This window comes from Cololabis saira, chromosome 20 (assembly GCF_033807715.1).
Source record: "Cololabis saira isolate AMF1-May2022 chromosome 20, fColSai1.1, whole genome shotgun sequence".
NCBI classification, from domain to species: Eukaryota; Metazoa; Chordata; class Actinopteri; order Beloniformes; family Belonidae; genus Cololabis; species Cololabis saira.
Window position 1 is genome coordinate 37,236,720 of NC_084606.1, and position 26,539 is coordinate 37,263,258.

Sequence of the window (26,539 nt, forward strand, 5' to 3'; positions counted from 1 at the left end):
GGACTCCCTTTTTTTGATTAGATATTGTTTTTTCCCCCAAAACCAAAGAGCACCTTCAAGATTCTTTCTTAACAATTCCCTGAGCACTTCGGATTTTCTCTTCACTTGACAAAACATTCCTTTCTTCTTTCAAATAAATATAACAAGGAAAGAGAAAGCTGGATGTTCAGGGAGAGTCCAGTAAGTTGGAAACACCATCTAAACGGCTGCGTAAGACTGAATCCAGATCAGGTATTTCATCACAAACATCAACCCCAAACGTGATAAAGAGCATAAATGTAGAGTAAACTCTGTCATTGAAAGGTCACAGGATGAGCCCGGTACAATAGATTTTCATCAATTTAATTATTCATGATTCCCTAATATTTCTTTTGTAACTTTTATGATGACAGAAGCAAAGATACTGTCTGATGTTAGGCAGATAATGGGACGTGTCAATTTGAGACTCCAAAACCAAGAAAACACAGAGCTCAATGCTTTCCTGAAGTAAGTATTACATTAAGTGTGTTATTCTGTTTTTACAAAAGTTTTTATCACAAATAGTTTAACTTTTCGTGTATTCAAAACGTCCTTCAAAATGATTAAAAAAGTAATTGCTTTCTCTCTCTCTTTTTTCTTTTTTTAAGTTTTAAAGCAACCAATGGGTGTCTTCATTGACCTTAAAAAAGCATTTGACACAATTGATCACAAAATACTATTGAAAAACATATATCGATATGGAATTAGGGGTATTGCCCTCTATTGGCTGGAAAGCTATCTAGATAAAAGAACGCAATTTGTTGGACTAAACGGAGTCGAGTCGGAACCCTTAGAAATAACTTTTGGTGTTCCTCAAGGCTCTGTACTAGGGCCAAGATTATTTATCTTATATATAAAGGCCTACAAAACATGCAGTGTGTTCTATTTGCAGACGACACAAGCCTGTACTCATCTGGTACAGATCTGGAGCAGCTCCTGCATGTAGTACAGAAGGACCTCAACTTATTGAATAAATGGTTTAAAATAAACAAATTATCAGTATCAGTAAAACCAAATTCATTGTTTTTGGCAACAAAATGATAAATGCTCCAATAAACCTAATCATCAATAACATAAAATTAGAACAAACTGTTATGTCTCGGTAGGCGTTGGGCTCAAGTGCACGACACAAGATGGCAGAGATTTGGTTTAATGCCCGGGAGGGCCTTTATTGCTGTTTGTGGGGGAAAAGGGTTGAAGCCTGGCGGGCTGGATCCAAGGCAGGCTGGGGTGACAGCAGGGTGAAGGAGTGGAGTAGGTGGGTAAGGGGTCAAGCCAGACTGCAGCACAACGGTGAGGGCAAAAACTGTGGAGCAAACAAAAAGGAGGCAGTTATCAAAAAGTCACAAAAGGTAGCTTCAGGAGTGTCAACATATAAACGAGCAGCTATGTATGCGACAAACACAGACGAGATACTTGCCAGGCCATTCTTAGGGAAGATCTGGCGATGAGTGGCTGGAAAACCGGGGTTTAAGTAGGCAGAGGGATCCGATGAGGAGAGTGGCTGCAGCTGTGCTGGACCTGGCTGGAAGCTCCTTCCCCAATCACCCACAACTCACATCACCTGCAGCGAAGAGCACGCAGTGCACGAGCTGTGGGGGTGGGGCAGGCAGGCTGTTGTGGAGGGAGAGTGTTGGGTGGAATGAGTGGAGGTGACACCGTAACAGGACCCCCCCTCGAGCGGGAGACTCCTGGCGACCTGCCGGGGGCGTCCGGGTGGGCCTGGTAGAACTCCCGGAGGAGAACGGGAGACATGATCTGGGACCGGGGAATCCAGCTTCGCTCCTCCGGTCCATACCCCTCCCAGTCGACCAGGTACTGGAAACCCCGGCCACAGCGACGGGCCTTCAGAAGCCTCCTCACTGCCCACTGGGGGTGGCCATCCACCAACTGGGGAGGGGGCGGTGGGGGGGCTGGGGGTGACAGGTCACTGGTGACAAAGGGCTTTAACCGGGAGACGTGGAACACCGGGTGGATACGTCGGAGGGAGTGAGGGAGGACCAGCCGGACGGCAGCGGGGTTGATGACCCAGTCAATGGTGTAGGGCCCGATGAATCTTGATGCCAGTTTCCGGGAGGAGACGTTGAGAGGGAGATCAGCTGTGGATAGCCAGACCTGCTGGCCGGTCTGGTACTCTGGGGCTGGAGACCGGCGTCGGTTGGCACTCCTGGTGGCTCGGGCGGTGGCCCGGAGCAAGGCAGTGTGCACAGAGGTCCAGACCCTATGACAACGACGGAGGTGAGCCTGCACCGATGGTACCGATGCCTCAGTCTCTTGAGCTGGCAGTAGGGGAGGCTGGTAACCCAGGGAGCACTCAAAGGGTGAGCGACCGGTGGAGTCATTGACCATGGTGTTCAGGGAGTACTCAACCCAGGGTAAGTCCTTGCTCCAGGATGATGGGTGAAGGGAGGACATGCACCGGAGTGCCGATTCAAGGCTTTGGTTGGCCCTCTCAGCCTGCCCATTGGTCTGAGGATGGTACCCAGAGGAGAGGCTGACAGTGGCCCAAATCCCTGAGCAGAAGGCCTGCCACACCTTGGAAGTGAACTGGGGGCCACGGTCAGAAACGACATCCTGGGGGAGCCCATACAGACGGAATGCATGGGTGGTGAGGAGGTCTGCCGTCTCCGCAGCCGTCGGTAGCTTTGCCAGGGCCACCAACCGCACGGACTTAGAAAACTGGTCCACAATGGTGAGGATGACAGTGTTGCCCTGGGCTGGAGGGAGACCAGTAACAAAATCCACGGAGACGTGGGACCACGGCCGGCTGGGCACAGGGAGAGGCTGCAGCAGGCCAGACGGTGGTCGGTGAGATGCCTTGCTGCGAGCGCAGGTGGGACAGGCAGAAACAAACTCCCTGACGTCCTTGGCCATGGTGGACCACCAAAATCGCCGACGTAGGAAGGACAGGGTACGTCGGATACCAGGGTGGCAGGCAAAGCGGCTGGCGTGACCCCATTGCATCACCTGGGTCCTGACGGAATCTGGGATGAAGAGACGGCCCTGTGGACCCGTCCGGGGGTCGGGCTGGGTAAGCTGGGCCCTTCTTACCACTGTCTCAAGGTCCATGGTGACCATGCCGATGACCCGGGGGGAGGGAAGGATGGTGTCGGGAGTGGTCACTTCCTCCCCTGCCGCATGAAGCCGCGACAGGGAGTCAGCCTTGGCGTTCTGGGCCCCTGGGCGAAACGTGATGGAGAAGTCAAATCGCCCGAGGAACAGGGCCCAGCGTGCCTGCCGCGAGTTCAGCCGCCTGGCCGACCTGATGTACGTCAGGTTCTTGTGGTCTGACCAGACGGTGACGGGATGCTGGGCGCCTTCCAGCCAATGACGCCACTCCTGGAATGCCTCCACGACAGCCAGCAGCTCCCGGTTACCGATGTCATAATTGGCCTCAGCGGGGGTATAGCGGCGGGAGAAGGCGGCACAGGGGTGCATCCTCTCGTCTGCCGACCGCTGTGACGGGACGCCGCCAACGCCAGTGTCCGAGGCATCCACCTCGATGATGAAGGGCTTGGAAGGATCCGGGTTCACCAGGACTGGTGCCGAGGTGAAGCGCCTCTTCAACTCAGCGAAAGCAGCGCTGGCTGCAGATGTCCAGTGGAAGGGGCGCAGAGAGGAGGTGAGGGCAGTGAGTGGGGCAGCCACCCGACTGTAGTCCTGAATGAATCGCCGGTAAAAGTTAGCGAAGCCGAGGAAGGACTGCAGCTGTTTCCGGGTGGTGGGTTGGCTCCACTCGACGATGGCCTGGATCTTTCTAGGGTCAGGCCGAGTCTGCCCACCCTCCACGATGAACCCCAGGAACTCCACAGAGGGGGCATGGAAGGTGCACTTCTCAGCCTTGATGAATAGGCGGTTCACCAGGAGGCGCTGGATGACGAGTCGAACATGCTGGACGTGCTCCTCGGCATTCCTGGAGAACACCAGGATGTCATCCAGGTAGAGGACCACAAAGATGTCCAACATGTCCCTAAGGACATCGTTCATTAGGGCCTGGAACACTGAGGGGGCGTTGGTGAGGCCGAAGGGCATGACCAGGTATTCGTAGTGGCCACGGGGGGTCTTGAACGCCGTTTTCCACTCATCCCCCTCACGAATCCGGACCAGGTGGTAGGCGTTCCGGAGGTCCAACTTTGTGAAGATGGTGGCCCCGAGGAGGGGCTCGAAGTTGGAACTCATGAGGGGGAGAGGGTAGGTGTTCCGGATGGTGATGGCGTTGAGCCCACGGAAGTCAATGCAAGGCCGGAGAGACTCATCCTTCTTTTTCACGAAGAAAAACCCTGCTGCCACCGGGGAGTGTGAAGGACGGATGAGTCCCTCGGCCAGGCAGTCAGAGATGTAATTGTCCATGGCCGCTTTCTCAGGGGGAGCAAGGTTGTAGAGGCGACTGACTGGGAGTTCGCTGCCAGGGCGGAGGTCAATGGCACAGTCGTAAGACCGGTGAGGAGGCAAGGTGCGGGCTCGCTCCTTGCTGAAAGCCTCTCCGAGGTCGTGGTAGACTTCCGGCACCAAGGAGAGATCAGGGGCAGCAGGAGGCGGTTGGGGGGGTGACAATGGGACTGGTGCGGCACGGAGACACCGTGCGTAACAGGCCGTGCTCCAGCTCAGGATGCGTCCCTCACCATAGCTGACATGGGGAATGTGGAGTTCCAACCAAGGTCGACCCAGGATGAGAGGGGACTGGGGGGACCTCAGGATGTAAAATCGAACCTCCTCCACATGGTTCCCAGACATGGTCATGGTGAGGGGGCTCGAACGATGGGTGAGGGGTCCCAGATTGTGTCCATCCAGTGCTGACACAGCGAGCGGAGACTCCAGGGTGACAAGGGGAATTGCCGCTGAGTCAGCCAGTTGAGCGTCCAGAAAGTTGCCATCTGCCCCCAAGTCGATGATGGCCTCCAGAGGGAGAGTTCTGCCAGGCCACGAGAGGGTGACTTTAAACTTGGCTGGGTTGGTGGTTGGTGGGGAATGAGTAACACGGCTCACCCGGAATCCCCCCTCGGGTGGGCCTACTCTTTTGGCAGTACAGGGCAGGTGTCACGGAGGTGCCCCTTCCTCCCACAGTAGAAACACAAGCCCTGAGCCCTTCTCCGTTCCTTCTCAGCCCCTGTGAGACGGGCCCGGCCTAGTTGCATGGGTTCTTCACCAGGGGAAAGAGTGGCGCTCAGCTCCGCTGCAGAAGGGGGATTAGCTCTGGGTGTGGACCGTGGGCCGAAATCCGGGAGGTGAGGTGAGGTTGTCTGGTGGCGTCCTCTTTCTCTCCGGCGCTCCCGGATGCGCCTGTCCACATCGATGGCCGTGGACACAAGTTCATTAAGGGTGGTGGACTTGTCCCTGACGAGTTCGTCCTTGACAGCCTCACTCAGACCCTTGCGGAAAGCACACTTCAGCCCTGCATCATTCCACCCACTGCTGGCAGCCAGGGTGCGAAACTCGATGGAGTAGGCTGCAACTGTCCGGCTTCCCTGGTGGAGGGACATCAGCCGTACCCCGACATCCTGTCCTGCAGTGGGGTGGTCAAAAACCCTCCTGAACTCAGTGAGGAAGGCAGCATAGTCATTGAACAAGTCGGGGCGGGTGGAGAGGATGGACTGCGCCCAGTCCAGGGCGTCACCGGTGGTGAGGTTGGTGACGAAGGCGTCACAGGATGCAGGTGAGAAGAACTGGCTGGGTTGGTGGGAAAACAGCTCACACTGCATTATGAAGCCTCGGAAATGGGCAAAGGTTCCGTCGAAGGGGGGTGGGCTGGCAAGGCGGGGTTCACGGGGCTGGCCAGCTGGGGGAGCAGCTGGAGCTGGGACCTGGGGAGCAGCTTGAGCAGCGGGGGGCGCGGGGGGCTGGGGGACAGCTGCAAGTGCAGTAACCTGTGCCGTCAGAGCCTGGGTCATGTTGAGGAGTTGCTGGACCTGGGCGTCACGTCGCTCCTGGTTAGCCCTCCTGGACCGCCAGGCGGGTGTTCAGAGCCCGGACCGCTGTAGAGGCCTCTGCGAGGGCGTGGGAGTGGTCGGCAAGGACCCTCTCCTGAGTTTGGAGAGGCGTGACGTGAGTGTGGGGCCAGGGGACGAAGCTTGCATCTGGCTCCCTGTGTCGGCCGAGTCAAATTCCATGGCCAGATCTTCTGTTATGTCTCGGTAGGCGTTGGGCTCAAGTGCACGACACAGGATGGCAGAGATTTGGTTTAATGCCCGGGAGGGCCTTTATTGCTGTTTGTGGGGGAAAAGGGTTGAAGCCTGGCGGGCTGGATCCAAGGCAGGCTGGGGTGACAGCAGGGTGAAGGAGTGGAGTAGGTGGGTAAGGGGTCAAGCCAGACTGCAGCACAACGGTGAGGGCAAAAACTGTGGAGCAAACAAAAAGGAGGCAGTTATCAAAAAGTCACAAAAGGTAGCTTCAGGAGTGTCAACATATAAACGAGCAGCTATGTATGCGACAAACACAGACAAGATACTTGCCAGGCCATTCTTAGGGAAGATCTGGCGATGAGTGGCTGGAAAACCGGGGTTTAAGTAGGCAGAGGGATCCGATGAGGAGAGTGGCTGCAGCTGTGCTGGACCTGGCTGGAAGCTCCTTCCCCAATCACCCACAACTCACATCACCTGCGGCGAAGAGCACGCAGTGCACGAGCTGTGGGGGTGGGGCAGGCAGGCTGTTGTGGAGGGAGAGTGTTGGGTGGAATGAGTGGACGTGACACCGTAACACAAACAAACATTACTAAAGTCTTAGGAATAATTATTGATGAAAAACTCATATGGAAGCAATACATTAATACCTTAAAACGAAAATTATCTAAAACAATAGCTATATTATATAAAATGAAAGGCATTATAAATAAAAGATCATTATAAACACTATACGGATCCCTACTACTCCCATACCTGACCTACATGTATTGTTTGGAAGTGTGGGGGAATACGTATAAATCATAATTCAACCCATCTATATTTTACAAAAAAAAAACTTCAGCTTTATCTGAAAGTGTGTAAATTACCCAGATAACAGCTTTGTGGTTTCTGGAAACTATTATATCAGAAACATCCAAAACAAATCTGACGAGTCACAGGATTATTTCTCTCTATTTCTTTTTTTTTTATATATATATATATATATATGTTTTTATTGGCAGATTGTTTCCACAATACAGAGCAAAACAGATGAACATATCTTTTTTTTTTGTTTTTCCTCCCTCTCCCCATCCCTCCCCCCACAGTTATCATCATTAATTTTCCTTTAGGAATAGCAAAAAATAAAATAAAAAATAAAATAAATAATAATAATAAAAATTACAAAAATAGTAAATAAATAAAAATAAAAAGATAGTAATATAGTGAAATAACAAAAAAGTAGTAGTAGTGCAATGAATGTAAACTTAAATAAGAAAATAAAATGAGAAATTAGCAATTCCAGTAGTATTCACAAGTTATACTAGTAAACACTTGAGTCGGAATGTTGTCATATATCACCTCCAGGGTTATATACCAATGTATTAGTAATTAGGCTGTTACTATTTTTAGGGATAGAAAAACGAAAAACAGCAAAAAACAAAAAACAAAGACATCAGCTCAGTTCTTTGGAAGTACTCTCAAATTTTCAAAATAGGTAATAAATGGTTGCCAGCTCGAGAGGAACCTTTTTAATGAACCTCTAATTGTAAACTTTACTTTTTCCAATTTTAAGAAATCCATAATATCTTTGAGCCATAAGGCAATAGACAGAGGCTTTGGGGATTTCCACCCCAACAATATTCTACGTCTTGCTATCAGTGTGGTAAATGCTACCATTCTAGACTGTTTTGCGGTCAAAAGTCCAAAATCCGGTGGTATTCCAAAAATGGCTATCTGGGGTGATGGTTCCAAACGAATGTCAAATACATCAGACAGAGTCTTGAATATATTAGTCCAATAACCTACTAGCTTGGGGCAAGTCCAGAACATATGAGTATGATTAGCCGGTGAGAGGGCACACCTATCACATTTATCTTCAACTTCGGGATATATCGTGGCTAGTTTAGATTTGCAATAGTGAAGTCTATGAAAGATTTTGAATTGGATAAGGCCTAGCCTAGCGCATGACGTTGATGTGTTAATCCTATCAATAGCTCCATCCCACCATTCGTCCAGAAAAGTCTCGCCCAACTCTGCTTCCCATCTATCTCTACTTTTCATTACAGGGTGCTCATTCAGTCTCATGAGAGATCGATATGTTACAGAAATGTGGCCTTTTTGTCCAGGATGCAATATTAGAAGGTTGTCCCATGGTCTATCTGCTGGTTTTTCAGGATAGGAGGGAAATTGCTTTTCAACAAAATCTCTAATTTGAAAATATCGAAAGAGATTATTATGGGGTAGATCATATTTGGTGCGGATCTTATCGAAACTACAGAATAGATTCTTCTCATAAAGATCTGAAAATTTGATAAGACCCTTACCCTTCCATTGCTCGAACACAGGGTCTGATAAAGAGGGAAGAAATAAATGATTGCCAAGTATAGAACAATTTATGGAGCCATCTATAAATTTAAAGTGGGAGCGTAACTGTGACCAAATCTTAATGGAAGCAATCACAACCGGATTTTGGGTAAATTTAGTTGGTGAAAGGGGTAATTTAGAGTAAAGTATCGCAGAGAGAGAGACCGGGCGGCATGATTTAAATTCTAGCACACACCAGTCAGTCTGAGGAGAGTGAAACCAGCAAGCCATTTTCTGAACGTTGGCTGACCAATAATAGTAAGTAAAATTAGGTAGAGCTAGACCCCCTTCGTCACGGCTCCTCTGTAAGACAGAATTTTTAATTCTGGGCCTTTTACCACCCCATATAAAGGATGAAATCATCTGATCTAAAGACTTAAAGAAGGATTTAGTTAAAAATAACGGAATACATTGAAAAAGGTAAGAGAACTTTGGGAGTATGGTCATTTTGACAGATTGGATTTTACCCGTCAAAGACAGAGGCAGACTATCCCATCTTTGAAGGTCTGATTTAATTTGTTCCAGCAAAGGCTTGAAATTAGCTGAAAAGAGGGAGGAGAATGAATTGGTAACCCGTACACCTAAATATTTGAATCCTGAGGTTGAGATATGAAATGGCAGCTTTGACTGTGCAATACGTTTAGCACTGTCATTAATTGGGTAGAATTCACTCTTTTGATAGTTCAGTTTGAATCCAGAAAATTGACCAAATTCCTTGAGAATAATTGAGAAAGAACATGGGGGATAGCAGAAATCGGGTCAGATAAGTATAACAACAGGTCATCCGCGTACAGAGACACCCTGAATTCCATACCCTCCCGCACTATACTTCGAAGGAGCTGTGACGTTCTCAAAGCAATAGATAAAGGTTAGATGGAAATAGCAAATAAAAGGGAGGATAGTGGGCAACCTTGTCTCGTACCTCTCGTCAAAGGGAAATACTCCGACCTCAGATCATTAGTTCAAACACTCGCCCTAGGGTTGGTGTACAACAGCTGGACCCATGAGATGAAAGTCTCTCCAAAACCAAATTCCTTAAGTACCGCTAACAAATAGCCAAATTCGACCCTATCAAAGGCCTTTTCAGAATCCATAGAGATGGCTGCCTCGGGGGTGTTTGGAGAAGATGGGGAGTATATAATATTCATTAACTTTCTAATGTTCGAGAATGAATGGCGGTTTTGAATAACACCAGACTGCTCTTCTGAAATAATACTCGGCAGAAACTGTTCTAATCTGGCAGAAAGTGTTTTTGCCAATATCTCGCTGTCAACATTCAGCAGAGATATAGCCCTGTAGGATCCACAATTGACCGGGTCTCTACCTTTTTTATGAATAACAGAAATAGTTGCCTGTGTCAGAGTGGGGGGGAGAGAACCATTTGTCAGGGATTCATTGTACATATCAAGTAGTCATACCTGCCAACACTCCCGATTTAAGCGGGAGTCTCCCAATTTTCAACCATTTCTCCCGCCCTGCTCCCGATTTGTAATTTCTCCCGCTTATCACCCGATTTTAAAGTGAAATGAGTCAATGGTGTTTCACGTGTCGGGGTTCCTGCATGGATGTATTATATTAACGGGTTCCTGACAAACCTGGCAACCCAACCCAAAAGCACTGCCTACGTCCAAGCTCCGCCCCATGGAGCTGCCAATACGTCAACGTCGCCGCCATATTGGATGTGGCAAGACTGCGCTGTAAACTAATACAAGTGAATGGACTTATTTTCATAAAGCGCCTTTCTACAAAGAAATTGATGTTTTACGTCTCATTTATTCATTCACACACGCACTAATATACTTGGGAAACAGTTAGGCACCAAATATAATATATTTAATTTTCTCAGATGGCAAAAATAAGAACTGTATTGATCCCACAGTAATTCATGTTATATCAGCTATAGAGAACAAGGTAGTGCCGAAAAACAATATATCCCCCCTCACAAAAACAAGAAAAATAGAGAAATATATTCTCTCATCAGCAAAGCATTACATAAACATATTTTAAAAATTTCAAGTTACAAAATAACATATTTGAACCATTTTTCAGATTTTTTCAGTTATTTTATTGTTTGGAAAATGGTTTAAATATGTTATTTTGTTATTTGAAAATTTGAAAATTTGTTTTGTTTGAGAAAATGCTTTGAAAAAAAGCTGAGGGAAGAGTTGGTGGAGAATCAAGTTATAGCAAGCAAGGATCTCCCACAGGAAGAGAGAGTTGAAGGTTCTGGGTTCTTCTAGGGAAAGAGGAGAGCTTTACAAATCTGGCATCACTGATGAAGGCAATGCTCTGCATCCCTCACAGCAATGAAGCTCAGAGAGGTCACTCAGCATGGTGGAAAAGATCCTCACAGAAAACACAATGAGTATGGATAATTCTACTCTTTGTGCACTCCTTTCTTGCAGGATAAACCATACCAGCCCTGGCCACAAGTATGTACCCTCCAAGAAAGTGATTGAAGCTGCAAAGTCTGCCACCTACAATTACAACAGGTCCTTGAGGGACAAAGGGAACCTGGAAAATTCTACAAATATTGTATTTTATTGTTATTAATACTAAACTTATTTGGCTCCAAGAAGGCTGTAGAATCATTTTGGGAGGTACATTTTAGCACATTTCATTGTAGCTATGGATTTAAAGCTCATTAAAAGTCGCCTTGTTTATATCAGGATGTTGTGAGTGGAGCATTCCAACCACTACCCCAGAAAATCTCCCTCTTTTTCACAGCCCAATGTTGGCAGGTATGAGTAGTAGGGGGGCAAGTTTGCCATTAAAGACTTTATAAAATTCAGTAGGAAAGCCGTCAGGGCCTGGAGATGTATTACTTTGCATTGATTTAATGGAATCTACTAATTCAGTTAGCCCTAATGGTTTGTCCAATTTTGGTTGTTGCGGTTGAATCAAGCTTAGGGAAGTTAGGATTTGAAAGGAAGGCGGTCATACCAGATGTGTCAGCTGGGAATTCGGACGTATACAGTGAAGAGTAGAAAGAGGCGAATGCCTGATTAACCCCAGAAGGAGTGGTTTGCAAAACGTTATGATTGTCATCAACCTCAATAAGTCGTGTAGCAGCTTGTCGCCTCAACTGATGCGCCAAGAGACGGCTAGACTTATCGCCATATTCATAATACATTCCCCTTGATTTGAGTAATAGTTTCTCAGCTGTCGTTGTAGTTAGCAAATTAACTTTATTTTGAAGGTCTAGTCTACTTTTACACAAAGCCGGATCAGGGTTCAATGCAATGAGACGATCTAAATCAGCGATGTCCTTGCACAAGTTATCAAATTTACGTTGTGTATTTCTTTTTAAGGATGCTGAATATGAAATTATCTGTCCCCTAAGGAATGCTTTTAGCGACTCCCATAGAAGAGAAGCAGAGGTGTCTCCAGTTTTATTTGTAGCAATAAACTGGTCAATCGAATCAGAAATATAATCACAAAATTTCTTCTCAGACAGGAGCAGTGAGTTAAGGCGCCAAAGCGGCCTCTCCTTCTGGCATGCTGAAAAGTTTATATCAAGTAGTACTGCTGAATGGTCCGAAATAACTATGGCTGTATAGTCATAAGAATTAACGGCCGGTAGGAAGAACTTATCAATGAAAAAACTGTCAATGCGAGTGAAAGTTTTATGTAAATTGCTGAAAAAGGAGTATGTCCTACCCTGTGGGTTTCTATTCCTCCACGGATCAGCACACCCATTCTCCTTCATGAATATGTCAAGGGCTCTAGCCATGGCAGACTGCTGTTTGTTTCTGGGGTTTGATTTATCTAGTAAAGGGCACATCACCATGTTAAGATCCCCACCAAGAATAAAACGATGAGTGTCCAAATTAGGAATGGATGAAAGGAGGTTGTTGATAAACCTAACATCATCCCAGTTGGGAGCATATACACTCACCAATACCACCGGTATTTGACAAAGAGTACCCGTTACAATGACATGTCTGCCGCCAGTGTCAACCTTAGTAGTAGAAACCGTGAAATTAACTCTTTTATTCAGTAAAATGGCTACCCCTCTTGTTCTACTGTCCAAACGTGAATGAAAGTATTGACCCACCCAGCTACTGTTCAGTCTAGCGTGATCTGAGAGGCGAAGGTGAGTTTCTTGTAAAAAAAAAGTTGTGAGAAAACTTTGGACCTTTTGATTGGACCATTCAGTCCTTTCACATTCCACGATACAAATCTGAGGTCAGAGTAGCTACCCATAACTAAATCGAGGTTGTTTAAATTCTGGAGGACGATTAATATGACCCACTCCTATGTCGTAGTAAATAACATTGTATAACATATTTGCTTCAAACTTTGGGTGGTAATGTATATCTCAGATAACCCGTACAAAACAATAAAAAAGAAAAAAAAAACGCACACAGTTTCAATTACAGATGATAACCATTTCCCCCTAGTCCCTAAGTCTTCTTCATCCAAACATCCAAAACATCCAAAACGCTTCCAGTCGTCGCCATCGTTAACCATAACCTATCCTAATCGTGCTGTGGGTGGCACCCCCCAGATCTGAAAAAATCAAAGACATCCGAATCTTGCATTGAAAGTCAGTTACATCATGAAAAGTAAATAAAAAGTAAACTAAAATGTATCCTGTTCTCTAGCATACCACCTTAAAATGTCCCATTATTAAAAAAGAAGTAGAAAGAAAATGAAAAATGATAAAGAAAGAAAAATAGTAAGTGTATAAATTGTTGCTGCATTCATCCAGTCCATCCAATATGTATCCAAGATCCACCAAGGATGATAAAGCAGTTCCTTATAAGTTCCTTATAAAAGAGAGATAACAGCATACTTGTTACACTGAATGACCAACAGTGAGAGGAATAAAAAAAAAAAAAAAAAAAAATCCACCAGATGGGGCTTGTGATCCCAAAAATATTGGGAGCTCTGGTTCACTCCTTTCCAAAACTACAATGACCAGGTCACGGCACGGCGATGTGCGTACGGGGGCAGTAGAGAGCCGAAAAACCATGTGGTAACGAAGAAGAAAATACCGGACATCAGAGTTGACAGGAGTAAAAAAAAAAGAAAAAACAAAAAGGACGACGGTCCGTTGATTGTCATTTAGCCGTTTGGCTTCAATAATGTCCATAATGATGTCCCATTAACATGTATTTAACCTGTCAATCCACGGTAGTAAAAAAAAACGGCATTATATATCGTCACCGTAGTGGAAACGTACGATCATCACTCTCGGCCGTTGTCCGTCTCTGGGTTCTTTACCGATCCTGTGAGCAAAGTCCAACACAGGAGGAGTTCCGTATACATCAGCACCAAGCACCTCCACAAAAAAGTTAGACATAAACTTGATTGATCAAAATATTGATTTTATTCACTAAAAAATAAGAAATGTCCGGCTTTTTTTTTTTTTTTTGGATTCAGTCCGCAAATGACGACGAAAAGCATTCTGGGAAATTTTTTGGTCCCTAGATCAAACTAGTGTGCATCCGAAAACACTCGCTCTGAAGGGACAATTCATAGCCACTCGCCCTCGTTTTCCCCACTCCCCCTAGGTGGAAAGAGGAATTGGGACACCACTACCCTCACGGGAACGCACAAAATTTAGGGGAAGGGATGAAAGGGGGAGTAGGGGTGAGTATTGGGACAGGGCCCAAAATAAATATTAACTAACTAAATGCCAAATGCCAAACCAATGCGTTCATATTTTAAATTTGGTCTTTAAAACTTTCAACTGTCCATATAGGTAATTCCCAAATCGATATCATTGGGATTTCAAAGTTTGTCTGAAATCAACCACTTATTGATGAATCATGTCTAAATCTTTTGCAGGTCTAAAATACGTGATCTGGAGGTAGACAAGAAGGAGATGGTTGGTGTTTTTGGTAAAACGGGGGCTGGAAAGAGCTCTTTAATAAATGCTGTGATTGGACAGAAGAATCTTTTGCCTTCTGCAAGCGTGACTGCATGCACCTCAGTCATGATCAAAGTGGAGGGAAACATGCACAACACAATGTATGAGGCAGAGATTGAGTTCATCACAAAAGAGGTAAAAACAACAACAACAAAAAGAGGCTTTCTATATGGATTTACACATTACAGTAGTTTCTAAAAAAAGATGTGTTTACAGTCTCATAGTCAATCTTAAGTTTACATCATTTTGTTTTGTTTTTAGGAGTGGAAAGATGATCTGTGGTCAATGGATCAGTTTCATGACAATGAAGATCAGGAACAGGAGGATGATGAACACAAAGAAATCAGTGAGAAACTGTCAGCTCTGTATGGAGATGAATGGAAGAAAATACTTGGTGAAAACCGCATGGCCAGTAAATACTTTAAAGAAATTCCTGAATTCCTGCAGGGCAGGAAGAAGATTTTGACATCTGAATCTGTAATTAAAGTCTTTCATTCTTACTAATACATTAATTTAACTTCAATGAATTTGTACACAGTGGCTGTAAATTAAATAAATTGCATTATTCCTTTTATTCTTTTTATCTCCAGGCTAAAGAGCTATCTGCACAATTTGCCAAATACATAAGAAGTGACACAAAACAGGGAGAAGGTGAAGATGTAAGAAGATGGTACTGGCCGCTGGTCAAATGTGTGACCGTAAAGGTGCCAAACAATGATCTTCTCCAGCACGTCACACTGGTGGACCTTCCTGGGAACGGGGACCGTAACAAGAGCAGAGATCAAATGTGGAAAGGGGTGATTATTGAACTGCAGTTTTAACTGTTTTCTTTCTTACCCTGTTTGTAAAATAAATATTACAATGCATTTCACATCCTTGCAGATGGTTAAGAATTGCTCTACAGTGTGGATTGTATCTGAAATCAATCGAGCAGCATCAGAGCAACAATCATGGGAGATCCTGATCAATGCTGGTCATCTCCTTGGAAATGGTGGCGAGTGTCAACGCATTCACTTCATCTGCACCAAATCTGATCTTACCGGGGATTTGGATGATACGTAAGTGAAATAAATTCTAAATATGCATAGATGATTTCCATAACCAGGTACACCACTTATAAAAAATGTCAGCAGGCCTCAGTCCAAATAGAAATAAAGTGTATTTTGACACGGTGTACAGTCAGTCACATGGAAAGGAAAGAACCGTCTAAGTTGTTACTACAGTGTAACTACACATGAACAATAACACATTATATATCTCATTAAATTAACTTTTCATCAAATCTGGGGTGAGAAATTCTAAGCTATTGCTAATCTGGAACGTGTGGTGGTCCATCTCGAGAGTACACTGTAACAGAAATAGGCCTTTTGAAAAAGTGCAATCAAACAAAAGTACAATTAAAGCTGCAAGCAGCGATGAACGGGCCCTCGCACTCACGGCCACCGCCCCCCATAAGCATATCAGAAATGACACCACCCACGACTCTCTTTGTCAAACCATCCAAAAGTTACGGCAGAAAATAGGGACAACCAATAAGAAGAAAGGGCGGGGCTAATTCAGGCCAAAGAAGGTCAAGGACACAATACAGCATCCGATGACACCACCCACAACTCTCTATGTCAAACCATTCAAAAGTTATAGCAGAAAATCGAGACAACCAATCAGAAGAAGGGGCCAATTCAGGCCAATGAAGCTCAAGGACTCAATACCGGTTCAGGTGACACCACCCACGACTCTCTATGTCAAACCATTAAAAAGTTATGGCAGAGAATAGTATTCTAAGGGGGCGCTGTTGAGCCGTTAGGCCACGCCCATTAATGCAAACCATGAAATATCAAATTTATCGCCAGGCCTGGCTTGCATGCAAAATTTGGTGACTTTTGGAGAACTATAAAATATGGACCAATCAGATGAAGGGAAGGTGCGCTTTTTGGCGTATAGCGTCGTCACAGTAACACTTTTGAAAGAGAAAAATAATGCGGGTAGTCGCAAGATGAAGACGCACATTTTGATGTATAACACACCTGGGTGCACGTTACGGTTCGGGCCGTATTAATTGCCGAAGGAATGGCATAAATTGTGCCAAAATTACACAATCAATTCAAAATGGCCGACTTCCTGTTCGGTTTCGGCCATGGCGCCAAGAGACTTTTCTTTAAGTTGCAACATGATACAGGTGTGTAGCGATTTTCGTGCATGTACGTCAAACCGTATTGTGGGGCTTGAGGCACAAAGTTTTCCGGGGGGCGCTGTTGAGCCATTTTGCCACGCCCATTACAGTTTTTCTCAGTCGCTTTGGTGCTATTCTCAGATCACTCTTAACATTTGCACAACACTTAGTGCATTTCTCAGAACAATTATCACAAACTGCAAAACCTAGTGGATGACCTGCAAAAGCGCGTCACTTGCTCAAAATGGATTGTCTATCCCTCAAAAGCAAGTACTCATGTCAATGAAACTGTCAGTGTCGTCAAAATGAGAAGTCCTGTCACCATCGTTTATGAGCATGATAGTCAAATGGCTTTGTCATGTTTTCATTAGGACACTATATTCTCTAAGAGTTTTCTAATGTAAAAAAAAAGGTCAGGACTTGGTGACACTACCTGAAAATGCTCAAGGCAGAACTATACACTACTTGTACAGCCATTTGAAAACTACAGTAAAGTTACACATTGCTGTAGTTAGGGGAGTAACTGAGTACAAGACACTGAATATGTATGTTTCACATTTTTACTGTATGCTCTTTGCAATTCTACAGCATTGTGCAAAAGAAAAATACACTACAGTCACTAATTTACTGTAGAACAAACATAAGAAACACCTTTTTGGTAAAGCTGTGCACAAATGTGAACAATACACTATAGCAGTACATATTCTAACTGAACATAGGTACAGTAAATCATTCTGGCACATCCAGACGTTCCTGTCTGTCTGGCCACATATTTTCATCTACATCACAACGGATATCATCCCTTGCAATGCAACGAGGAAAGTATCTTCTGCAGTGGCGAATCCACCCTCTGCATGAATCTGCTGTGATGTCGTCACATGCTGCATCCATGGCTGCTAGCAGGGCCATTTGTGTATGTGGACGCCGGTCATAAACCTTCCACCTCCAAGCAGAAAAAAACTCCTCAATCGGATTAAGGAATGGGGAGTAGGGAGGGAGATACTCGACCAGCATCCTGTCATCATGTGCAGCAAACCACTGCCTGACCAGAGGTGAAAGGTGAAAACGGACATTATCCCATACAACGACATAATTGCTCTGTTGGCCTCCACCCCTCTCATTCTCAGGGATTATATCCCTGTAAAGAGAGTCTAAAAAAGTGAGCAGGTGTTGTGTATTATATGGACCAATGCATGGGATATGGGTGAGGACTCCATTCTCCGAGATGGCTGCACACATTGTGATATTTCCTCCGCGTTGGCCTGGGATGTCAGTGGTTGCTCTCTGTCCTATTCTATTCCTTCCACGCCTTCTACCTTTGGCCAGATTGAAACCCGCCTCATCGATGTAGATGAATGTGTGCAGTGGTTCCCTTGCTTCCAGCTCCAGTACACGCTTTATTGAGAGAGAGAGAGAGAGAGAGAGAGAGAGAGAGAGAGAGAGAGAGAGAGAGAGAGAGAGAGAGAGAGAGAGAGAGAGAGAGAGAGAGAGAGAGAGAGAGAGAGAGAGAGAGAGAGAGAGAGAGAGAGAGAGAGAGAGAGAGAGAGAAGTGCTGAAAATTAGAGTATACATAGAAGACATGTTTTACCTGTACATACTGGTGACGGATCTCCTTCACTCTGTCACTGTTCTGGTCAAATGGCACTTTGTACAATTGTTTCATGCGCATTTCATTTCTTTTGAGCACTCTATCAATTGTAGCAATTGACACAGATTCAATATTGCCAAATACATTGTTATCCTCTATGACAGCGCTTTGAATTTCTCTCAACCTTATTGCATTGTTTGCAATCACCATTTCACAAATGGCTTCCTCTTGCTGCGGGGGTAAAAAGGGGACCTCTTCCACCTCTGTGAGGTTGTCTTTCAATCCTATGTGGTGCAGAGTAAAATTACACCAATGCACAGTAAACATGAGATATTACTGTATGAGATGTTGGATTACTGTCAAATACTATACATACCTGTTCTCCCTTCGAAATCTTTGAATGATTGAATTCACAGTGGTTCTTCCAACATTTGGCTGCACCCTCCGACCAGCCTCAGCCATTGTGAGGCCGTGATTGATAACATGGTCCACAATTGTAGCCCTAATTTCATTAGGAATATGCGTATGTATTCGGCCTCTTCCCCCTCTTCCCAGTTTTGTCCCCTTCCCCTTCCCCTTCCCCTTCCTCCCCGCATCCTCACCCCTCTTCCACCATGCTGACCTTCCATTTCTGTGTCACAGAATTGTAGAAATGGTACACATGTCTTGCTCGGTCTATATATGCTTGCCAAGTGATGGTTCCTGGGATTCAGCCCTGAGTGATTGTGGACAAGTGGCTTGTCATTGGTTGCAACTAAATGCTTCACACACCTCCTCATGAGTGAAAACTGGAGTTTACCTGAGAGCAATTGTTCAATTTAGAGAGATTTCCAGGAAAAAATGATAAAGAAAGGTATTACAGTAAATTAGCTTGACACATTTTGATAACTTGTTCAACAATTTTGTATGTAATGACTAAAGCAATGAAATGAGGACTATTAGTTTTTTAGGAAATGACTATTCAGCGTCCATAAGTATAGTTCATTTTGACTGACATGACATAAACAAATGATAATGTTGTAAAACAGCAGAGAATTGTATGAGAGCAACTGATACATGTCCAAAAGCATTTGCAATTTGTTCAGAGGAAGGAGAAACTGCTACTATGATGTGGACAAAGGACTACATATTGTGGAGGTTGAACTAATAGTTATGAGAACTTTCATTCTGATCTGAGAATAGCACCAAAGCGACTGAGAAAAACTGTAATACAAACGATGAAATATCAAATTTTTCGCCAGGTCTGCCTTGCATGCAAAATATGGTGACTTTTGGGGAACTATCAAATATGGACCAATCAGATGAAGGGGGGCGCGCTTTTTGGCATCTAGCGTCGCCACGGTAACACTTTTGAAAGAGAAAAGTAATGCGCGTAGTCGCAGGATAGAGACACACATTTTGATGTATAACACACCTGGGTGCACGTTACGGTTCGGGCCGTATTAATTCTCGAAGGAATGGCTCATATTGCTCCAAAATTACGCGATTAATTCAGAATGTTCAAAATGGCCGACTTCCTGTTCGGTTTCGGCCATGGCGCCAAGAGACTTTTCTTTACGTTGCGACATGATACAGGTGTGTACCGATTTTCGTTGATGTACGTCAAACCGTATTATGGGGCTTGAGGCGCAAAGTTTTTTCTGTCTGAACCAACCAGATAAAGGGTGGGCGCGCTTTTTGGCGTCTACCGTCGCCACCGTAAAGCTTTTGAAAGAGAAAAGTAATGCGTGTTGTCGCAGGATGGAGACGCATATTTTGATGTATAACACACTTGGGGGCACGTTACGGTTCGGGCCGTATTAACTGCCGAAGGAATGGCATAAATTTCGCCAAAATGACAAGATTAATTCAAAATGGCCGACATCCTGTTCGGTTCCGGCCATGGCACCAAGAGACTTTTCTTTAAGTTGTGTACTGATACAGGTGTGTAGCGATTTTCGTGCATGTACGTCAAACCGTATTGTGGGGCTTGAGCCACAAAGTTTTCCGGGGGCCGCTGTTGAGCCATTTTGCCACGCCCATTAATGTAAACCATTAAATATCAAATTTTTCGCCAGGCCTGACTTGCATGCAAAATTTGATGACTTTTTGGGCAAGTTTAGGGGGGCAAAAAGGCCTTCCTTTTGTCAGAAGAATAATAAAAATTCCTACAGATACAATAGGGCATTCGCACTGAAGGTGCTCGGGCCCTAATAATAAAAATTCCTACAGATACAATAGGGCCTTCCCACTGCAAGTGCTCAGGCCCTAAAAAAGATGCTTACCATCAGACCCAGGACACTTTGTCAGAAATCAGACTTTTCTCAAATCAGACCCTACGTCATTAAGAGTTATTTCAACCAAGCACGCATCCGTCTTACCCTTCAAAGTTTTTTTAAAACCTTCGTTAGTCCCATGCACGATGCTGCCTCTAAATTCATTACCAACAGACAAATACATACATGGGCCGCAGTGTCTAAGTATTTATGCACATATTATGCCCCTTTGGGGCGCGAGGCCCCGTGCGGTCGCACGGTTCGCACACCCCTTGCGGCGGCCCTGACTCCAGCCCATAACCAATCTAACTAATCATAACCAAGCGGCCAGTGGTACCAGTTGTTGTCAGGTAAAAAACAAAATCAAATGGGCCGATGGGCCTGCCCGGGCAAAAAAAAAAAAAAAAAAAATTTTTTTTTTTTTTGGGCCCGGCCCAAAATCACCATCGGCCCACAGGGCAAATGCCCGGTATGCCCCGATGGCCAGTCCACCCCTGCTTCAAGGTTGAACCAACAACATATGTTCACTGCTCACACAAAAAATATGTGCCCCTGCAGCCCAACATGACCCTTCCCAGAAATGCAACAATGAGCTGGTTCAAATTGTCTCAACATGTAAAACATGTGCTGGAAGAGGCTTTTATGAATTCCTCCTACTCATACTTGGTCACTAACACCACTTACCATCTAAACATTCACAATCCAAACCGTTGTGTCAAACGTGTTGTGTCCGAATAATTAATAAGAAGTGATACGTTATTTCTTTTAGCTCAGCTGATGCCATCCGCACTGCCATTTTTAAAAGAAACACAGATGCCAGGAGAGAACTGCACAAGGAGTTCAACAAGCTAAGCACATTAAAGGTGAATTTGAAAAGCTGACAGAATGTGTAAATTTTTTGTCTTTGACAACAAATTTGATGAAAATTCTATATTCCTCAGAAACACTTCAGTGAAGACTGTTTGAAAGTGTTCACAGTGAGCTCCAGTGAGTTTTTTAAAGGGACACTTCTAAATAAGGAGGAGACTGGTAGGTGAAGCCGTTGTTCAGTAGTCAGTGGGAAAACGGTCTGGAGACATGAAATGTGTAACAGATGTGTCCTAATTTGTGTTCTTTAAATTATTCTAGCATTACGTTTAAATTGACTAACATTCTTTACAGAAATACCCAGTCTTCAGGAGTTCCTGAGCCAGCTGAATGACTGCCACTCAGATACATTGAACTATGTGTCTGGAGCTCATGGGATTCTCTCTCTGATTCAAGGGGCCAGCCATGGAGAAAAGGTAAGATGGGTCGGGTGGATTTATAACAATGAACAGAATGTGCAGAGTAAATAAATTACTTTTAGTAAATTATGCTGGTGTTGGTCAATTTAGCTTAAAATAACTATTGTTTTTACCCTTATTATTTTCTTTTAGACCAACAGCAAGGCAGAAGTGCATGAAAACATCATGAAAAGTTTTCGCTCTCAACTAGACTTGGTTCGAAAAGAAATGGAGGAATCTTGCACATCCTTTGAACAATGCCTTCAAAGAGGAGTTACAAACTCAAAAAGTTCATGTGATAAAGTCTTGAAGTCCTTCTTGTATCCTGTACGTATTTTGATTGGGAATATTCTTTCAATTCTGACTTCCTGTGATTGTGTGAACAAATGTTTTTTTCACTCATTCACAGAGGAAGGGTGTCTCTGCCTTTCAGATAGCGAATAGTGTTGTCAGCAAAGGTGGCGTCTACAAACCCCCCAAAAAAAAATCAAGTGGACCTCAACAGGAAGTTAGCGTCATTTCTGACTGACAGCATTGATGAGGAATTCAGGAAAACCTTCCCGTAAGAACTTAAAGAGCAAATAAAATCTTCTGGGTGAAAAATTATCTATCCAATTTGTTCCTTGGTTGACCCACTTTGTAACTGTACAGTATAAATAGAACTAGCTGATTAAGTAAGTAGATGAAAATAAAGATGCATGTTGTTTCAACTTTTAAACATGTTTTAGCAACGATGACAAACATGGACCATTCAACGATGCCATCAACAACTTTTCACTTGACACTGAGACACTGATTGACAAGTACAAAAATGTCAAACTGCAGCTGATATTTGTCAAGACGGAGGTAGAGAACGAAAAAATCTTATTTGATCTTCACAAATAATTTTTTTGTTGGGTAAAAGATATTCTACAGGACTGTCTCAGAAAATTTGAATATTGTGATAAAGTTCTTTTTTCTGTAATGCAATTAAAAAAACAAAAATTTCATACATTCTGGATTCATTACAAATCAACTGAAATATTGCAAGCCTTTTATTATTTTAATATTGCTGATTATGGCTTACAGAACAGTTTAAGATTAAGATTCCCAGAATATTCTAGTTTTTTTAGATAAGATATTTGAGTTTTCTTAAGCTGTAAGCCATGATCAGCAATATTAAAATAATAAAAAGCTTGCAATATTTCAGTTGATTTGTAATGAATCCAGAATGTATGACATTTTTGCATTACAGAAAATAAAGGACTATCACAATATTCTAATTTTCTGAGACAGTCCTATATACTGAAACGGTAACTCATTGTAATGTAATTTTGGATCTTTATTAGGAAGAAAATCTCAAGTCAAGGCTGAACAAATCCATCCGTAAACGCAAGAAGACCGTCTACAGCAGTCTGACAGAGAACATTAAAGGAAGCATGCAGGAGTGCTACAGCAGTAAATAAAGCTTGTTGCTACAATAATGTTTAATTTATAGTCTTTGAAATCACAGATAATACTGATCTTATGATCTTGTTTTTTGAAGGAGCAGCAGGGTTCACTGGAAAGGGTTCACTGGATAACATGAGGGAAACAATTGTGAGACACATGCATGAATCAAAGAACAGCATGTTTGACCAGGCCAAGGATGAAATGATGAACCAGCTGAAATACTTGAAGGTTTGTCACATTTATACAATTGAAATTAGATTATGATAAATCCTGAATTTGTCAATAGGCTTTAGGTAAGTTCAAAATAAATTCACCGTATGTTGATATGTGAAAAGAAAATTGTGAAAAAGAGCTTTAACAATTAAATTACCATCTATTGGTATCATTATTTATCTTAAACAAATGGCATTCTGTTGTGTTACATGTGAATAATTTATACAATTTTAACTCTACGATAAGTGATCAAAGATTTGAATGTTGAATTAGGAGGACATTCTGCAAACACTGCACACAACCATGAAGGAATCAATCAATCTCTCACTCAAGACAGACGAGCGATCAATTCCAGGTAAAGAAACCGTCTCTGAACATAAATCACAGCATGAAAGTTAAAAAGATAATGATTTATTGGAAAAGCTGAAAATGTCCTTTTTTTTTTAATTCTGTTGATAGATCCAAATTGTAACCCATGTAGAAAAAAGTATTTATATCTAAGCAAGTAGTTGCTAAAGTCACCAGCTTGTGAAACTAATAATGATTTAAAACATGAAACTTTCATCTGGATCAGATAAACAGGATGGGTGTAACTTTACTGCCACACTCCCCGTCCATGTAATGTGAACTTGTTTTCACATATTACAGTCAAACATTTTTTTAATGTAAATATTTTCAAATTGCCACTTCTTTCAGCTGTTGTTTTAGTAGCGACACTTGCAAAGAGGATGTTTGAACACAACTGATCAGAATAAATATAAAAGTAATATGAGACAACATCACAGATTAGCATCAGGTAAGATAGATAGATAGTGTTGAGGAATTTATCAAAATCAGTTCATAAGTCCGCTCGTGGTATAGTGAGTTTATTCAGCCGGCGGTGAGCACGTCTACACAGAGCCTGGTCTGGTTGAAATGCTGACCCAGATTGATTTGGCCACAGGGTTTTTATACAAAAGTTCAATCAACAAAGACAGGAATAAACAAGCCAAGTGAGAGACAGTCAGGTGTGATCTTTCAGTTTTGGGACTACCCCTGAGGGGTCAGGAAGTCCATATATGATCCTCGTCTCTGCAGGGGCTGGAAGTCAAAGGCCGGGTTTCCCAGATCAGTTAAGTAGTTCTTAACAGCGAAAGACTTCTTTCAAACCTTCTTAAGGAGCCTGTGAAAGAAAATCGCGTTTCCCAGAGTTGCTCTTAGCTTAAGTATCTCTTTCATTAAGAAGGAAATGAAAGATGCTGCTGACCCAGTCTTTCCAACCATCTTAGTGAACAAAGACTCACAGATCCAGCCGCGTCAGGCAAATCAATATCACACCAAGCAATGAGATATTAAAACAATGCACCCCGCACAAATTTTGATTTATTTTATACTTTAGATTTATATTGTTTAGCATTTATTGGTGACAGCAAAGGGGGAAAAAAAGAAAAATAAGGAATAACAAGTGTGTTCCTGTATATGCTTTATGCGCACAAATAAAACGATCATTATGAATATCATTTATTTGATAATTTGGCTGCTATACAGCATGTTCTCGCTGCAAATCAACCGCGTCACCGTGCGCGAAGCAGAACTGTTTATATGAACGCATTCGTGCGTCAGCACTTCAGTCCCCTGGACGTGTCGGACCGGGCTGTCAGGCAGCCGGGACACCGATCCTCCTGCGCCGTGCCCGAGCCTGAGCACCTATGTGTGATGACAGGGAAGCAGCAGCTGAAGAACGAGATCCTTTGATGAATCGTTCATACAGTCTCAAATATAATCAATGGTGTCGGTTTATATTAAAGAATCTTTTTGCCCAGAAGAAAAAAGAGCGAAGACAACGACCCATAACTATTTTCTTCTCTTGAAAAAACCCACCTGCAGCATCATTCAGAAGAGGAGGAATAGTGCGTGGCGGGGATGATCTCTGCAATCTGAAGCCCTCTATAATTGTAAAAAGAATTTCACTTATCACGGGTTCTTTTTGGAACATAACCCCTGCGAAAAACCAGGGTTTGCTGTAATTCCACGTTGCGATTTGCGAAACTCGTCTTCTCTTGGCTCATGTTTTTGAACGCACACACACGCCCACCCCGTTTACTCCCGGTCTCCGTGTGTGGGGAAAAAAAGCCTCAATGTAGCCAGAAATAACGGAGTAACACACCGTTTGGATGAAAAAGGGTCATTGAATTATATTTATCATCTTAATTTTTCATTATAACGCACAGGCAGCAGTGAATTAGTACGTTAGGCAGCAGTGCTGCGTGTGAAAATGCGCTGATAGTGATCGGTGATCGATTTGTCTGGCATCGATTCATTTGGTTTCAGAACCGTACAGCTGCTCCAAAGAGCGTCTGAAAGAGCGAAACTAAAGGACGGTGTTAAGAAGTCATCTGGGAAACACCCGTATCTTAGGGTTCTCTCTTAGTTCAAACCTTCTTTGAACCTCTCTTAAATCCTTAAGAGAGGTTGGATCTGGGAAACCCGGCCAAAGCCACTCCCACGGTGCCTGTCTCGGTAGGGATGCAAGATGCTGGAACTTGCATGACAATGCGTCAAGCGGGGGTATTAGGCTGGGGCAACCTGCAAGGCGTCATTGTCCCTGCAGGGGTCACGTGCTGTCACAATGCTTCATCAATAGATAGATAGATAGATAGATAGATAGATAGATAGATAGATAGATAGATAGATAGATAGATAGATAGATAGATAGATAGATAGATAGATAGATAGATAGATAGATAGATAGATAGATAGATAGATAGATAGATAGATAGATAGATAGATAGATGGAGACCAGACTGAATCACTCATACCCCTTGAGATTACTTTTTTATGATTTGGTGATATATAAATAAAGCTGAATTGAAGTCATACATTTTCCTTAGAGAGGAAGATTATTGTTTTATAACTTGGAGGATTTAAGGATTTGATATTGGCCTGGTGAAAGTGTTTTATTTGTTTTGTTTTGTTTTTTAGATGTTTCAGAAGAGCTTGCGATGGTACAAAAACTCTACAATGAACTGAAAAGCAGCTCGGATACGGAACCTCATGAAAGAGGTGAAGGACTAACCATTTTTAAAGTCCTTGACTGTTAATTCTGACTAATGTTAATAATGTATTTAATACTGTCTGTCCAACAGCTGCACTGAAGCCAGAACACTGGAGGTCAACATTGTAACACTTCAAGTTCAACGCCCTTACACTTTTGAGATAAATGTTTGTTTCAGTTTGTTGTTATGATTTCAACTTTTTATCTTTTGATACACCTTGTAAT

General features: G+C 43.6%; 1 protein-coding gene across 1 annotated transcript; it reads left to right on the forward strand.

The window, feature by feature from the left end:
- Positions 1-424: 424 nt before the first annotated feature.
- Positions 425-26,539, forward strand: LOC133420254 (nuclear GTPase SLIP-GC-like). The gene is given in 17 exon segments (XM_061709899.1): positions 425-486; positions 14,277-14,493; positions 14,620-14,835; positions 14,949-15,155; positions 15,241-15,416; positions 21,177-21,234; positions 21,313-21,400; positions 21,533-21,654; positions 21,790-21,963; positions 22,046-22,123; positions 22,125-22,198; positions 22,365-22,482; positions 22,965-23,073; positions 23,162-23,295; positions 23,554-23,635; positions 26,242-26,322; positions 26,406-26,539. Coding segments are annotated over 17 exon segments (2,034 nt in total). The 3' UTR covers positions 26,444-26,539.